A 16,035-nucleotide genomic window follows, 5' to 3' on the forward strand; every position below is an offset into this window, starting at 1 on the left:
GCTCGGCCCGCAGCGCACAGCCCCCGTCCTGCGTGTCCGCAGTCCCCAGGACGTTGGCGAGGGGACTGCAGCAGCCTGTGGTCTCTGGTGCTTTCTCTTCCCAGTTTTCATCAGGTGTCTGGCTTACGCCTGCCCTGACAGCAGAATTTCTTAAAAGCAGCTTGTCTTTGTCCACGATTTCCAGAGCGCTCAGCTCGGCCTTCGGGGAAATGCCCGCAGTCCCGCCCTTGCACTCGCCTGCTCTCACGCTCTGCGGCCACAGTGCCTGTCAGAGCAGCCGAGAGGCTGCTGAGCACAGGGTGTGGGTGGCACGTGTGGCCGGCGCGCGGGGGCCTCCCGACGGCCTCTGTGGCCTGAGCCCCTCAGCCCCTGGGGCCAGTGAAGGGAGGTGACGTCCCTCTGGTCCATGTTGACAGACTTTGCTGCACCTGGCATTCCACCGCATTTGGAAACATCTTCCATTCAGTTTAAGTTTCATTCAACAAAGCATGCAACTTAGGTGCCGAAGTGCTGAGTTAGAGCAGAACATCTAAGGAGCAATAGAAAATGCCGTTTAAAATGTGGGAACAGGCACTTCTGCGTGGGGACACAGCCTTCTCGGCCTCGTTCTCATTCTCTCCTGTAAACACGGTGTCGCACCGAGCGCCCCACCTGCGAGTCGGTCACACGTGACCCCAAGCTCACGCACTGGTCTCCCTTTGTAAAGGTCAGGACCTCATCCAGCACAGTCCCGGCGGGGGCGGCGAGCTGAACGGGACCATCAGGCTGTCCGCGCCCACCGTGGGGAGTCAGCCTGCAGGCGCCACCCTGACCATCAGCAACGACCAGCTCCTGGCCCAGACGGCGACGCTGGCCTCTCCAGGTGCGCCCCCCCCGCCCCCGCGGGGAGTGCTGGGTGTGAGGCGTGCAGAGCCGAGCGCTCCGTCAGAGGCGGCTCCGGGGAAGTGGGCGTCGGGCGCTGTGATGTGTCGTCCTCGGGGGACCGTGGCTCCAAAGACACTCGGGAAGCAGGTGTAAGGGTGTAACCTTTGCTTCAGTATTGAATCCTAATGTCCAAACTGAGAGCATTTAGCTTGGATTTGGACGTGCGGCATCTAGGGCTTCAAACAGATACTTCCGTGCGGCAAAGGGTTCTGTGTCCAGCAAGTGTCAGTGTGGCTCCTAAGTTGCTATTTAGTTGCACGCCTGGGAAGGCCCAGCTCTTCCTCCTCAGTCCCCTGCGCTTTCCAGGTGCTTCGAGGACAGCAGGCTGGCGCTGCCCCCCTTCGGGACCCTCTGGAACCAAGAGCGCTGGGGCCACGCCCCACTTGCTTGGGCTGCGGCAGGGCCGCCGGCGTCCCTGAGCACGTCCCGTCCGCACGCTTCTTGTCAGGGTTTCCTGGAGCCAGATGAACCCGCAGGCTCATGTTCGAGGGACTGTCCCCTGCTGTGCAGCCACAGGGTGTCAGGCGTGAGCCCCGCCACCCTTGCAGTTGCCCCTTGTGAACAGGCCCCTGAAGCCCCCAGGCAGCTCTGTTGGGGGCACTTGGGCAGCCGGTCCTGCTGCCACCTCAGTGGTTTAGATGGAACAGCCATTCCCCTGGCTCATCGTGCCACACGATTCTTCTTTAGACCCTCGCCCACCCGAGTGAGCCGTGCCTGCTTGTGAGGGCATAGGAGGAAGGGGGGGCGGCGTGGTGAGGACACATGGCCAGCTGTGGTCCTGGGGCTGCAGTGCTGGAGTGCCCTCCCACAGAGCCCGCAGCTGCGCCGTCCCGCCCCCCCCCCCCAGAGGACAGGCGGGCGCCCGCTGGCGGGGGTCTGGGGCCTTGGGGCCACTTCCCTGTGGAGCCCCCGCCTCCTGCAGGCTGCACCGCTTGCGAAGGTTCCGGGTATGTGCAGTGCAGAGTGGGACACTGGGGGTGGGGGTGGGCTTTGCGGGGCCTGCTGTCTGGAGGCCCCCAGTCACAGGCGAGGGTCCAGGGTCCGGGGCCTGGGGCCGCCAGCGCTGTGTTGTGTTCTGGTTAGGAAAGAGCGGTCTGGGCTGGTGCTGGTTTTCTCCCTGGTGTCGCCTATGCCTGGTGACAAGTCCTGGTTGCCAGGCAGTCAGAAGGATGGATCATGGGAAGAGTGTGCATCTGTGTGCACATGTGTGTGCGTGTTGTGTCTACAAGTAAAAACTCAGAGCAGTAGTGAGTACAGGTACCACTGGGATGTTGGCGACCAGTGCTGAGCCCACCTCACTGCCAGGAGGTGTGTGCTTTCCCAATTGTAGAAGAGAGGCCTTTCTCTGGCACTGCTGTCCTGACTCCTTCCTTTCTCCTCTTGCCGGCTCAGAGGAAAAGCCTTTAAAGAGTTCTGTTGTGCTGCCCAAAGAAAATGGTGCTGTCGTGTGGGGGAGCGCGCGTTGGAGGGGCTGCGGGGGCTCACCTGGACAGCCTCGGTTCAGGTGAGCAGGCAGGGCAGGGCAGGGCAGGTGCGGCCGTGAGGGGCCCGGCTCTGCACAGCGGACCGCAGAAGGTCCCCCACTCTGCAGGCCCGTTCCCGATGTCCGTGGGACAGCGTCCTGCAGGTTCTGGCTGGCGTTTTCGCTCACTGTGGCTCGGTGAGTCTGAAAACTTGGGGTCATGTGTTTGCTCTTCTTCACCGATTTCTCTCTCTCTGTTGTACTGAAGAAACAGCATATTTGTGTGTGAAGCCATTTAGAAACTGTGAAAAGCTGCCACAGAGCTGGGGTCAGAGGCTCTAGTAGTGTGACGCAAAAGCTCAGCGCGAGTGTGGATGGTGGCAGGCTCGCTGCCACAACGGCCATCCTGCCCCTCAGCAGCCTCCCGCTGACGTGCCCCTCTGGCCTTCCTCCTAGAGCTCAGCGCTGCAGCCGGCGGCCTCCCCTGCACGGCCCCGGCGTCCCCGCCGGCCATCTCCGCTCAGAACCTGGTCATGTCTTCTTCGGGAGTGGGGGGCGAGGCCAGCGTCACTCTGACCCTGGCCGACACGCAGGGCTTGCTCTCGGGAGGACTGGACACGGTCACACTCAACATCGCTTCCCAGGTGGGTGCTCGCCGTCCCCTCTGGTGCAGTCATGCTCCCTCACACCCCATGCAGGCGTCTGCAGCTGCACCGACCGCCCTTCCCGGAGTCAAAATGTCTGAGGGTTTCCTTCAAAGTCAGAGTGGTTTTTTCTGACACAAAAACAGTAACGTGTTGAATGCAAAAATGGGAAAACAAGAAAGTTCAGGAAATACAGAAAATCATTTTTTTAAAACCTGCCCAAGGGGACCACGGCTAACACTTTGGTGCACACCCCTGTGCCGTTTCAGGCTGCGGCCGCACTGCACAGCTGTCTCCGGGAGGAGCCCGTGCGGACTTGGGCGGTGGGGACTGGCTGAGGGTCGGCCTCGTGGGCGGTCGCAGCGATGCCCAAGGTTTCAGTGTGTGGGCAGCATTTGCTTTTTGACAGATGAGCTCATGGAGGGGCCCACGTGGCACCCCACGGTCTCAGTGAGGGAGTCACTCAGGTCTCCAGGTGAGCCCCTGGCAGAGGAAGTGTCCCGTCCACGCAAGACGCCGAGTGAAAATGCTGACCGCCCGGCGTGGTCAACTGGAATGGCCTCAGTGAGCGGTAGCTGGTTCCCCGTGACGTCAGCAAGGGTTCCGGCCGCTCTCAGCCCTCACTGCTCACGGCGTCAAAGCCTCGGACGCGGCCAGAGTTGGGCAGGGCCCACGTGCCCTAGGGGAGTGAGAGTCACTGTGACCTCCACCTCTGTGTGTCCCGGGCATGGCAATGAAACAGTAATGACACCAACCAGAGACCAGCACTGTTCACACGTGTGGGCCAAGGTCACCACTTCCAGCTCACTGTCAGTCGGGGCACCTGTGATAAGAATACTGGATGTCAGCGCTGGAAGCACTAACACTACGCTGGCAAATCACGTTGCGCCCAGGGGTTTCGACTTGCACTCCTGTTGAAGTCCGCCCGGGCTCACAGGCAGTGGTGAGAGATGGTGCACGGGGTCGGCTGCCCTCCGCCCAGTTGCGCAGTGCCGACACCTTGCACGAGACACAGTGTCCCCGGGCAGGGACACCCCCAGAGCCCAGGCTCCGGCCGCGTCTGCCTGCGGGGACCTCGGCCCCCCTCCCTGCCGACGCGTCTGTCCCGAATTGGATCCTTGCTCCTCGATGCACCCGTCCGAGCCGAGAAGAGTCTCAAACAGCGTAGCTGTTGTTGGGAATGCATCGCCCCTGGGCTAACACGGGTTCTTCCCTGTGTCGGCCGCTTGTCGTGTTTGCCTTCGATGACCGAAGTGAGGAAACAGGAACTTACTAAGTTCGGTTCACGCGTGTTTCACGGCTGGGCAGAGGCCAGCGGCAGACACACAGCAGCGTGCAGACGGCAGCGTGAGGCCTCGTTGGCACGTTTCTGTCTGCCTCACGCCAGGACGAGACGGCGGGCCACCTGTGGGCACCCCTGGGAGGGACACCATCGTCTCGCCCCCGAAAGGCGCGTGTGGGGGGCAGAGACCCCACGTCGGTCTCGGTGGCTCTGCTCGTCTGAGGGGTCCCTGGGTTCCAGTCTGCCCCACCCCCAGTCCGCGTCTGCCTCGGGGACAGTCTCCCCGGCAGGGGTGGGCCAGGCGCCTTCTGCTGGGGGACGTCTCTCGGGAGCCCCTTCCCTCCTCGGCTCTTTATCTTCCCTGGGGGCACCCGGCTCACTGGGTTCTGCTGGGGACACCTTCCCGGGGCCCTGGCCGTGTGCCCCTCCCACCCGCCATCCTGGCCCTTCTCTCCTTTTTTGGGTCACGGGCAGCAGGGGTGCCCCTGGGCCCTGAGCAGGCCCCCAGAGGTCTGCACTGTGGAGCCCAGTTACAGGTATGGATCCCACAGGCAGACGTCGCTGTGCACGCTTTTCAGCTTTACTGAGCGGTGGTCTGTAGACCGTGGGGGACACCTGTTCACGTAGCGTGTGCAGTATAGGGATGGTTAGCGTGTTTGCAGCTCTGTGTGACCGTCCCCATATCTGACTTTAGGACATGTTGTGACTTTGTGCGGCTGCAGTGCGCAGTCACTCCCACGTCCCCTGGGGCCGCACCCTCCCCAGGCCGTCTGCTCTGGCCTCTGGCAGCCACAGACCGGCCTGCCTGCTGCGCGGTTTGCCTGTCCCGGGCGTTTTCCGTCCAGGGAGTCACGCGCTGTGCACTCGTGGTGGCCAGCCTCGTGCACTCAGCTCACCACGGGCGGCCTTCTTTAGCGCTCATCCACAGTGTTTCATTGGGTCGCTCCCACGTTCTGTGCGTCCACCTGGTGGGCGCCGTGGGCCGTCCCTCCTCCGCCCCCGGGAGTAGTGCTGCGTGAACCCACGTGCACAGGTCTTTACTCGGGGGACCCCCCGAGCAGAGTTGCTGATTCTGTGGCTGACTTCTGAGGGCCCACCCCCTCGCTTTCCAAAGTGACTGCTCTGTAGCCCAGCTTCTGAACTGGCACAGGCTTCGTCACGTGACGGCGTCTGAACTGGTGACCATCCCGTCCGCAGGCCCAGCAGTTCCCAGCCTTGCTCGCCGACCCCTCGCTCTCAGGCCCCGGAGGAGCAGCCTCGCCGCAGGTCATCCTCGTGAGCCACACCTCCCAGCCCGCATCTGCCGCCTGTGAGGAGATCTTCCAGGTACGGGGCCACTTCCACTCACAGCCACTCGTGGTGGCTCTAAACGCCGGGACTCTGGGCGGACAGGGGTGGAGGGCCCGGGGCCACGCGGCTCGGGTGCTGCGGCCGGTCCCGGGGGCGAAGGGCGGTGCGCTGTGGGGCATCGGGGCCGCACGTGCTGGAGGCCGGTGCGAGAGGGCAGTGCGCAGCGCAGTGAGACACAGCAGCCGTGGTGTGTGGGTCAGGTCTTAACGTGATCATTGTCTTCTCACGCCTGTGTCCCAGTCACACCTCACGTGGCCCTTTACCTGCACTCAGTTCATTCTGTAGATCGTCTTCAAATGCCTTTGCTGATACTGGTTGGAGTTGTCATATCTTTCATGCACACGTGTGTGTGACCTTTTTGTCACGTGCACATGTGTGTGTGGCATTTTTGTCATGTGACTCATCTTGCTGCTTGAAGTGCATGTGTTGGGAGGTCAGCACATTTGGTGAGTGACGGCTCCAGACACAGAAGAGTCAAACCTTCTTTCTGTGAAACCGCCCAAGTCACAGGGCAGCTGGGAGCTCTGAGCGGCGGCAGTGACAGGCTTCTCGGGGGCGAGCACTCCCCTGTTCGGGGACTGGCTGTGGCCCCCCCAGCACTTGTTGGTCCTGCCGAACTTCACTGTGTGAAGTGGTTGTGTTGGTGGCGCGGTCCCCAAGACCACACGCACCTCAGTGATGGGCTCACAGGGCCCAGGACGCACACACACGTGGTCCTCGTGGGCAGTGGACGCACTCGGTGCCTGCTCACCGCTCACCACAGGTGCTGGGCTCAAGCGGCTGCCTCCCGACAGCGAGGGGCGTGTGCGAGGGGCTGCGAGCAGGGCGGAGCGCTCGTCCTGTCCGAGGCCTTCGTCCGTGCTCAGAGCGGCCTGGAGGGCTGCTCACTGCACTGGTTTCCACAGTGTCCGACTCACCGGGAAGGCGTCTTCCTCCCTGATACGCACACCTGACACAGTGTCACACGGTGACCCCGTGACATGTTGGCCTGACCTCTGTTCGCCTGATCCTCACTGTTTTTTTCCTTTCTATTCCATTTTTAAAAACTAATTTATTTATCTTTAAAAGGGAAGGGAAGGAGAGAGGAAGAGAAATACCAATGTATGGTTGCCTCTCATGTGTCCCCTTCTGGGAACTGGCCTGCAACCCAGGCATGTGCCCTGACTGGGAATCGAACCACGATCTTTTGGTTCACAGGCCCGCGCTCAACCCACTGAGCTACACCAGCCAGGGCCCTTTCTATTCCATTTTTGATGACAGCACTGATCTTATAGTTCCCTTTCACTAAGTCGTCACATACAAATGTTTATTTGCAAAATGGAACTCTTGTTTATAAAAACTGAGCCAGAAAGCCTTCCTGTCTTATGTATTTGTTTTGGGCCATTGACGCATCTTGTTAAAATGACCAGAAAGCCTATTGAGGGGTGTGGTCCAAATTTCGGACGAAATCCTTTCATCAGAAGCCAGCATAGTGTAAGCTGCGGTTTGTTGACAGAGGCCTCCAGCCAGAGCAGAGCATTTCTAGCAATGGCCCTCGTAGGTGCTGAAGCTGAGCACAGCCCAACGGCCTCTGCTGGATCCTGGGTGCGCGGGGGCCTCTCTCTAGGCAGACGGTCCCCGACCCCGACAGGCAGGCACCGGGACCAGTGGCTGCTGCCCAGAGGAGGGAGCAGGCTGGACGGGGCGGGGCGAGCAGCTGGCCAGCTGCCCTCCAGGGTCATCTTCCTGCGAGCCGGCTCTGTCAGGGCCCCCGGGCGTCCCCGCGTGGCAGCTGCTATCCTGGCGTGATGGCACCACGACCCGCCGCCGGTGCCCTGAGGACCCTCGGGCACTGGGCCCGGTGCCTGTGTACCTGTGCTGCCTCCCTGGGTTCACCAGCGCACCCGCAGCGAAGGCCTGCATTTCCCACCCGCCCCAGGTGACCGATGTCTCCGCCCACCTGGCCCCGCCCGAGAAGGAGGGCCGGCTGCACCCGTGCACAGAGTGTGGCCGCAGCTTCGCCTCGGCAGCCCTGCTGCTGCAGCACAGCAAGGACGCCCACGGCCGCGAGCGCATCCACGTGTGCCCAGCCTGCAGCAAGGCCTTCAAGCGGGCCACCCACCTCAAGGTAGGCTCCCCGCCTTCAAGGCCAGGCTCCCCTGCAGCCGCGCCTTCGGAGACGGCGGGCTCCCGGGATGGGGGGGTGTGTCCACGGGGCGGTCAGTCACGGGCGAGCCGACCGCACGTCCACTCACGCGTCTGGTGCTGGGGGAGGATGGCCCGTGTGTGGGCTGCAGGGGAACAGGAAGTGCCCTAGTTGCTGGCGGGGCTGTGCCCGCACACTTTCTTTGGGGACCTGACTGGCACCCACTGGGGAATCGGCACAGGACCGGTGCGGTGGTGCGTGGCAGCTCTGTTTGTGGCCCGCAGGGGGCAGGAGCGATGGGGCAGTGGGACGCACCCCTGGCAGAGATGAGGGTGGGGGTGAGCTCAGGGAGGGGCCTCCAGGCCACATCAGGGACCAGTTGGGGGGCTGTCACAGCTTCCTGTGACCAGAGCATCGTCCTCAGGAGCCAGCGGGCCAGTGGCCCCCACACCGTCCTGTGGGACCCCCTGGTCAGGGAGCCTGTGTGTGCTCTGCAGACCAGCAGCCGGCCCAGCTGGGAGCCGCGGGGTGACGTCCCGGGGAGGCCCGAGTCCCTTTGCGACACGCGTTCCACTCGTCCCCTGACAGCTCAGGGCCTGGCCTGCTGGTCTCTGTGACGCTGGCCCATCACACGGCATCTATGGCTGCAGTTGCCTTATCTCTCGAGGAACGTTGGTGCTCACGTTTCACAGTTATTTCGAGGAATATAAAAGCACTTGCCTAAGGGCGTAAGGGGTCACGCTTCCTTAGGAGGTCGACCGAACGCAGAAATGGTAGCAGCAGCAAGGTCTTCTGGTGCAGAACGAGCCCTCTCGGGGGGGAGTGCAGCCGAATGGTTAGAAACTTCTCAGAAAGTCCTGAGTGGTACATGTTAATACACAGGGTCCGGCAGAAGTGAGGCCTGAGTGTGGCTGGTGGGGTGATCATGTGGTGTCATAGTTTCCGGTTTTACTTTGAACGTTCCCCCTAAAATACCCTGTGGTGTGCTGGAGCGGATGTTGTTATGTCCCAGAATCAGGTGCTCATGAGTTTGTGACAAAAGTTTATGTAATGGGACGGGTGTTATTTGTGCCGGACTCTGTCGGTTACTATATGTAAAGTGTAACTTCAGTGTAAATGGTCTGAGGTGGTGTTATGTGACTTGAAAGACACAACCTGGCCTTTCAGCACTTACAGGTTACTCTCTGTTGCTGAGAAATTGGTGATGCATCGTATCAAAATAAGAAAGTGCTTGGCGCACACGCACACGCACACACACGCGCACACACACGGTGCCTGGCCTGTTTCAGGGGGCCCAGGGCCAGTTCCCGGGGGCCAGAGCAGGGGCAGCTGGAGGGAGGGAGTAAACAAGTTACAGGTGGACCACAGGGCGCAGCGGGTCCGCCTGCTTCCTGCCTGACCGGGGGGCCGGACCGAGCAGGTCAGTGAGCCAGGAGGCGGCGGGTCTCCCGTGCAGAGCTGCAGACGGTTTGCACAGATGCTGTCGTCGCGGCTGGCCCTTCTCCTGGGGAGGGGGGCTCGCAGACTCAGGCCCGTGCCCCTCCAGAGCCCAGGGTGGGGGTGGGTGAGCACAGACCAGCCCACGTGGCTTCAGCCAGGTGACCCATCGGTGTGGGCTACTCAGCGCAGGTCGCTCTTTGACGTGGTGTGACGGAGACAGGGCTCGGCATCTCCAGGCCCACAGCCCTGGTCTCTTGGCGGGAGAAATGCCAGACAGATCTCTGTGGAGGGTCGACCTGTGGACACCAGCCAGCCCTGCCGAGCTCTGTCCAGGTCCTCGGCAGCAGGGGGCCCCGAGACTGGCCGGAGTGGAGCCCCGGTTTCCCCTGCAGGCCCCAGGCCTGGCCCCTCTGTGACCTGTGAGGCCCCAGGAAGCCATCGGAGGGGCCCCCCGAGATCCCCGCCGCTGCCTGCACCCCCAGTGCTTTTCCTTCCCACCGAGTCTGTGCAGCCCCCCGAGGCCCTGGCTGCTCCTCACTCGGTGTCCCCCTCGCAGGAGCACATGCAGACCCACCAGGCCGGCCCGTCCCTGAGCTCGCAGAAGCCCCGGGTGTTCAAATGCGACACCTGTGAGAAGGCCTTCGCCAAGCCGAGCCAGCTGGAGCGGCACAGCCGCATCCACACAGGTGAGCGGCTGCCGCCGGCCGGCCCCGGGGCTGACGTGGCCACGACGCAGTGGGGCTCTCGTTCACCGTGACACCGTGGTTTGTAGCGCCAGGGCAACGCAGCCGTGTGCTTCTGCCACTTCCTCCCTGGGGCCAGTCCCACAGCTGCTCCTTCCTGGCCTCACCCCGGTCCTCACACCTTCCCCGCTGGCTTTCCCGTCCGTCTCATCCCGACCTCTGGCCCCTCTGTCGCTGCTCACATGGAAACCCATCTGCTCAGCTGTCCCGAGGACCCCCGCAGACCACTTCTGCCCCGCAGCCTGCTGCCCCTGCACCCTCGGCCTGCGCTAGGCCGGGCTCCTAGCCCCTGGGCTTTCTGCGACCTGCCGGCCTTCTCTCTCCGTGCCCAGCAGAAGCCTCACTGGGCCACTTCCCTCCACCTGTCAGGGTCTGGGTCCACCCGAAAGCAGTGAGACACCGTTCGAGCATGAGTGGCCAGACCTGCTTCTCGCGGGTGGTCTCGCGTCCTGTACATCCTGTGGGTCTTTGCTCCGGGGCTCTGTAAGGTTAGGGAGACTCTGCCTCCGGGCCCTTCGGGACGGCCACCAGCCTTGGGTTAGCTCGTCTTGTGTCACCTCGGGGTGGCCATCGGGCCCTGGGGCGGGAAGGACGTGACGACGGTGACCCTTGGGACCCCGGGTGGGCAGGCAGCCCCCCGCCCCCGCTGACCGGCCGGCCCGCCCCCAGGGGAGCGGCCCTTCCGCTGCACGCTGTGTGAGAAGGCCTTCAACCAGAAGAGCGCGCTGCAGGTGCACGAGAAGAAGCACACGGGTGAGCGGCCCTACCGGTGCCCCTGCTGCGCCATGGGCTTCACCCAGAAGAGCAACATGAAGCTGCACGTGAAGCGGGCACACAGCTACCCCGGTGAGGCCCGTGTGCCCCGCGGTCCCCGCCCCGCGGCCCTGTCCCCCAGCGGTAGTGTCTTGTGCGTCCCCGAGCGGCCGGCACGCTGTCGGCGCTGCAGCCCCCCCTCAGGGACTGTGAGGAGTCCCCTTTCCCGGCCTGCAGTGCGAGGCGCGGCCACAGTGCGCAGTGAGCCAGGTCAGGCTGCCCGTCCACAGACGGGGCCTCTGTGTCCACAGTGACGCATTCACGTTGGGGGTGGGGCACTGCAGCCGTGCACCCACCGCCGTCTCCCCCAGAAGCTGGGCGCTCTCTGGCCTCGGCGAAAAGAGGGTGACGGCCTGCAGCAGTAGGGCTGCTGGAGGCCCTGTGCCGGCGTGGGAGGGTGTGGCCCGTGAGTGGCGTTCGGCAGCCTGAGGGGTGACGGGCGCAGGAGTGTGCAGGCGACCAGAGGGGGAGGACCCCGTGTCCTGAGGACGTGAAGGGAGAGGAGACTCAGGGCGGCGGCTCCCGCTGCCTCCCGTCAGTAGGACAGGCTTGTCACTGCTGTGTGGCCGTCCACGGGTGTGCGTGCACGGCCGAGCCAGATAGCCGTTGTCCCTGTCCCAGCCCCGCGGGCCATCCCTGTTTAAACGTGGGTCCTGCTGTGCTCTGTGTCCCCTGCAGGAGCCTTTCAGGAACCCGCCGGTGCCCGGGAGCAGGGTGCAGAGGAGCTGGGCCAGACGCTGCAGCTGGAGGAGGTGGTGCCGGAGAGCGCGGGCGAGTGGCAGGCGCTGGCCGGTGTCTTCTGACGGCACCTCCCTCCGCGTCCCCGCAGCAGGCCCCCACGTGCCGCAGGACGGAGCCCTGGGAGCTTCTCTTTTGGAGCCTCAGGTGTCAAATGAGTCGTCACAGGAGCCTTCAGCTCCACAGTTACCCGAAGAATCATTGTCTTCAGAGACGGAGGGAAAGTGGGGGACAGTCTCACTCGCCCGCAAATCACTGAACTCAGGTACCGCAGTGGGCGGCCCCACGCTCACTCTGCGGCTGGTGCGTCTTGCCCCCTCAAGCCGACCGGGCCTGCCGGCGTTGTGCTGTGATTTCTTTGTGTTAGCAAAGGCCGTGGCCCTGACCGCGGGAGAGGTCCGACTGCCTCGTGCTTTCTGTTCTAAGAAGCGTTGCTCACGGAGCAAACGTCAGGTCGGCGCACAGGGCTCGGGACACGTCAGGGCCGGGGGGGCCCCCGTGTTTCGTTCTGTGCGTTGTGGAGTGAGTGGAAATGGACTCGTTTTAGCCTGTGGTGAGTTAATGGAAATGATACCTTGAGAGATGGCTGGACCCATTCTCTCTCCGCCACGACACCTAATCAGTAGTCACCAGAAGGCAGCCTCCGGCGTCGGCACGGAGAGCAGCAGGGACACCACGGTCCACACTGCGTGGCCGACCTCAGGTCCGCGGGCCCGACGTGGCAGAAAGCACAAGCCATAGGTCGCAGATGGGAAGTGACGGAGACGCCTGGCCCTGGGCGCCACGGCAGGGGAGTGTCCGCCGTGGACGGACACGGCCCGGACACGTGCGGCTCCTGGTGCACCAGCAGGTGTGTGTCTATTTCAGGGAACCCTCGAGTCTCATCCACGGTGCCACGTCCAACACGCCCCCACCAGACCCACCGCGCAGGCAGGGGTGCGGCCCTCCTCCAGCACTCCGAAGACGGAGTCCTCGGTGCACGCCCCTGCGCAGTTATTTATATGTTCTACATATACGTGCGTGCATGCACGCGGATATAGGCCTCTGTGTGGCCGAACGGTATATTTTGTAAATAGGACCACTCGCCCACCCCTCCCCGTCCCAGAGGGAGCGTGTCGGACGGGCACTGCCTGCGCCTCGGTGGCGGGCAGGGCCTCCCCACGCTGGCCAGGGCCCTCCGTTCTCCCCGGGACAGTTGCCTTTACTTTCTCTCTGCCTCCCTGCTTTCCAAAGAGAGCGGTTTTACTACGAGCGTCGTATGGACTTTGTATGTGAAGAGGGGGCCTCATCTCAGGTCCCTGAGGAAAGAGACTCTTCACTCATTTTTTTGAAAGGCGTCTTCGGATTTGTTTGTTCTCGTTCACTTTTGGATATGTAAATAAGTAACATCGATGGTGATATAAAAGTTTTGTTATGTGAAAATATTTAAGTCAGAAAACTGTTAAATAATATTACTTCTTTTTTCAAACTGCTTTGTGTACTGTATATTTTTTTAAGGGAAAAAAGCCTTATTTGACTTATTCTTGTGATACTGGACTCACTGTATCCCCGGGGGCTTTCCTCGAACGTCGGTGTGCAGCTGGCTCCGGTCAGTGTGTTCCGGATCATTGTAATGTTGCCAGAGTTTTGAAGTTCTGCTTTTAATGCACTTTCTTATATAATTTTGTATTAAAATATTTTAGAAATGTTGATTAATTTTGGTGAACAAATATCCCCAAAGTTGCACCTATTGGAATTTTAAAAAGATTTTGTTATTGCTAGTTTATTTATTTTGTTTTTAGCATTAAATGTCATCTCAGGACAGTCTCTAAAAGGGGTTTGTTTAATTCTGAATCGTGCAGAAACCACAGCCCGCTGAGCTGTGCCGGCCGACTGCCTGTTCAAGGGCCTCGCCAGGTAAATCCGAAGCCTCCTCCTGTTTTGGTAAAAGAAAAGAAAAAGCCTGTCACGAGTCCACTTTGTGAGCACCCTCAATTCATCAGCAGGTGAACACACGGTAGCGCGCTGTTCGTTGCCTCTACTTCCAGTTGCGAAGGCCGCTTCTGTGCAGAGCGTCCCTGGAGAGCACTGGGTCCGGAAAAGGACGCTCTGCGCAGCCCTGGGCGGCCGCGGGCAGGAGGCTTCGGGCCTGCTCCGTGAGCAGGACCGGGAGGAGGGGCAGCTGTGTGTGCAGAACTGTCCCAGGCTAGCGTTTCTGTCCTGGAACTGCGGTGAATAAAGCAGCAAGTTAGGAAGTGAGGGCAACTTTCTTCTTTTAAAGTTTTAACGTAAGAAAGGTGGGCATATGAACTCCAAGTTCAGATCATTCGTAACATAAGAGAAGTGGAAATTTTTCTTCTCCTCTGTCAAGTCCAGACAGGGAAAGCCCCCCTCACCCCTTGCCCTGGCAAATTCTGTGACCGCCAGGCCCTTACGCGCTGGCCTCCGCCCCGCCTGCCTGTGGCCGTGCTCGGACGCGCGTGGGGGGCCCAGGGGGGTCCCCCGTGTCCTCCAACCCCTGTGACCCCGGGGGCATGTGGGAAACCGTCCTGATGGGGAAGTTCCAGGGCTCCTTTTCATGGAGAGACCTCAGCACCGCCCAGCGTCCCCGTGTGACCAGGGACCGTCCTTCAGGACAGTGTCGTGTCTGGTGCTCGTATTGAAGGTGAATTCGTGCTGTACCTTCGCATCCAGTGCGTCTGGCTTCTGCACTCACACGTGAGGTGCACGTGTGAGAGGTGCATGTGTTGGTGCTGGCGCAAGGCTCTGCGTGGCACCGTGGGTCTCAATGCTCACGGGTTCCCATCTGCAGGAGAGGAGGCTTGTGAAGCTGGTGCGTATTTTGGCAGAAACACGGTCACTCGGACGTCTGTGACCTCTTTTTAGAGAACACGCGAGATCTCTGCGCCTGTGTCCTGGTTCAGGTTTTCGAGGGATGCCACGCCTGCTCTCCGCACATTTCTCCCCCAGAAGTTGATTTGAAAGTCAGTGCCCCCCCCACTGCCAAGAACAGTTAACCGACCCTTGCCAGTTAATTTCTCCTCTAAAACCTGTTGGGAGGTGTGGCGGCGACCACGTCGCACAGCTGGTGCTCGTGGCCTGGATGCTTCCTCTCGGCCACGTCCTCTCTGTCCCCGTGACGCAGGGGTTTGGGGGGTTCGGGAGCAGAATTTCAAAGGGGCCACGTGGCCGCCAGGGCCCAGCGTCCGCACTTCATTCCTGCCGGGGCCAGCGTTTTAAAATCGAGTCGCATCCTCCTCGGGTTTGAACAGTGGGGCAAGCAGACCTGTCGGTGGGGGCAGTGACCTGGTAAAGCCCCGCCTTTGCCTCGGGAGGGTCCTGAACCCGGCGTCACGTGTGGCCATCGGTGGCCTGCACGTGCCCCCTCGCTCGGCCTCGTATGTGCAGCAGTGAGCCCGCCCCCCCACGCCCAGCCCTCCCCCAGGTGCTGCGGTGCAGTGTGCAGGTGGGGGGGGCGGCTGACAGGCTGAGAAGTGGGCGTCCAGTGCTGGGGCAGTGGGCGGTGACCGTGCCCGTGACCGTGGGAGGTGTTGCTGGTCCGCTGTGTGTCTGGGTGACGCGTCTCTGCAGGGAGGCTTCCACGTCCGGTCAGGACCGGCCCTCCGTCTGGCCAGTTCTCAAACAACAGTGGTTCGTTCTCGACTCCCCACTGAAGAAAACTTCATTTTTTAACGTACAGAAGCATTCTTTTTTATCTCCGGCATTGTCCCATGGTCTGTTTATACATTGGATAGTATTTATTTAACCCAATTTTGTATGAGAAATGGGTATTACGCCAAAGGCCACCGTGCTGACTTTCAGAACAGTAAAAGTAGTTTTTGTACCATTCTGAAGCTGCTGCATGTTGACTTGTTGGGCTTCGGGGGAGTCCTAGCCGTTTCCAGGTGGACGTGGTCGGGGTAGCTGCGCAGCGGCACTGAACCGGCACTGCGTCCCGGCACACGGGGGCAAACTGCGAGGACGTCTCTTTCTGTCCTCCAGGTCACATCCCACTTTCTCGTTTGCGAGGTGTTGGAGGGCGACGTGACGTGAGCTGGAATGCAGTCACTCGCTACGCCGGTGTGCCCATCCACAAGCTGAGGGACACCGGACCACCCAGCAGCGCCCCTGGGGTGAGGTCACAGGGCAGCGTCTAACCCTTTTCAAAGGCAGTTCTCAACCTGGAGACGCCGGCCGTTCACGGCCGAGGTTCCGTCGGGGGTGAACAGAGGGCTCTGCACACTTCGGGCAAGAGGGCTGCACGACCTGACTGTGGGACCCCCTCGGACGGGCTGCCAGGAAGTCCGTCCCCCTGGTTCCCTGTTGGCGTGGGGGCTCGGGGAGTCGCTAAATATGGGCGGGTGCAGGGGATTTCTCAAGCGATCAGATCATGGTGACTTCCCTCTGTGGTGGGTGGCCTCAACGATTTGAAATGCTCCTCCCGGGGAAGGTTCCAGGACGCTGGGGCAAGCACCTGGTGCCCGTCTCAGACGTGGGGCGGCGGGACCCAGCTCAGCGGAGTCCTGGCACCAGCC

The 16,035-nt window shown here is 61.6% G+C and overlaps 1 protein-coding gene across 5 annotated transcripts in view; it reads left to right on the forward strand.

Moving 5' to 3' along the window:
• ZNF236 (zinc finger protein 236) overlaps positions 1-13,273 on the forward strand; it is a 68,509-nt gene extending 55,236 nt beyond the window's left edge. For 3 of the 5 annotated variants that reach the window (XM_053664255.1, XM_053664256.1, XM_037145867.2), the window contains 7 exons: positions 707-862; positions 2,843-3,030; positions 5,510-5,638; positions 7,581-7,769; positions 9,784-9,913; positions 10,640-10,816; positions 11,462-13,273. In XM_053664255.1, the coding sequence (XP_053520230.1) occupies positions 707-862; positions 2,843-3,030; positions 5,510-5,638; positions 7,581-7,769; positions 9,784-9,913; positions 10,640-10,816; positions 11,462-11,586 (1,094 nt within the window). In that variant the 3' untranslated portion in view covers positions 11,587-13,273. The remainder of the gene's footprint in view (positions 1-706; positions 863-2,842; positions 3,031-5,509; positions 5,639-7,580; positions 7,770-9,783; positions 9,914-10,639; positions 10,817-11,461) is intronic. The other 2 variants (XM_053664257.1, XM_053664258.1) reach the window with 1 other exon arrangement.
• Positions 13,274-16,035: the final 2,762 nt, after the last annotated feature.

Source organism: Artibeus jamaicensis, unplaced genomic scaffold (genome assembly GCF_021234435.1).
Source record: "Artibeus jamaicensis isolate MK-2021 breed Jamaican fruit bat unplaced genomic scaffold, CSHL_Jam_final contig_354, whole genome shotgun sequence".
Lineage (NCBI taxonomy): Eukaryota > Metazoa > Chordata > Mammalia > Chiroptera > Phyllostomidae > Artibeus > Artibeus jamaicensis.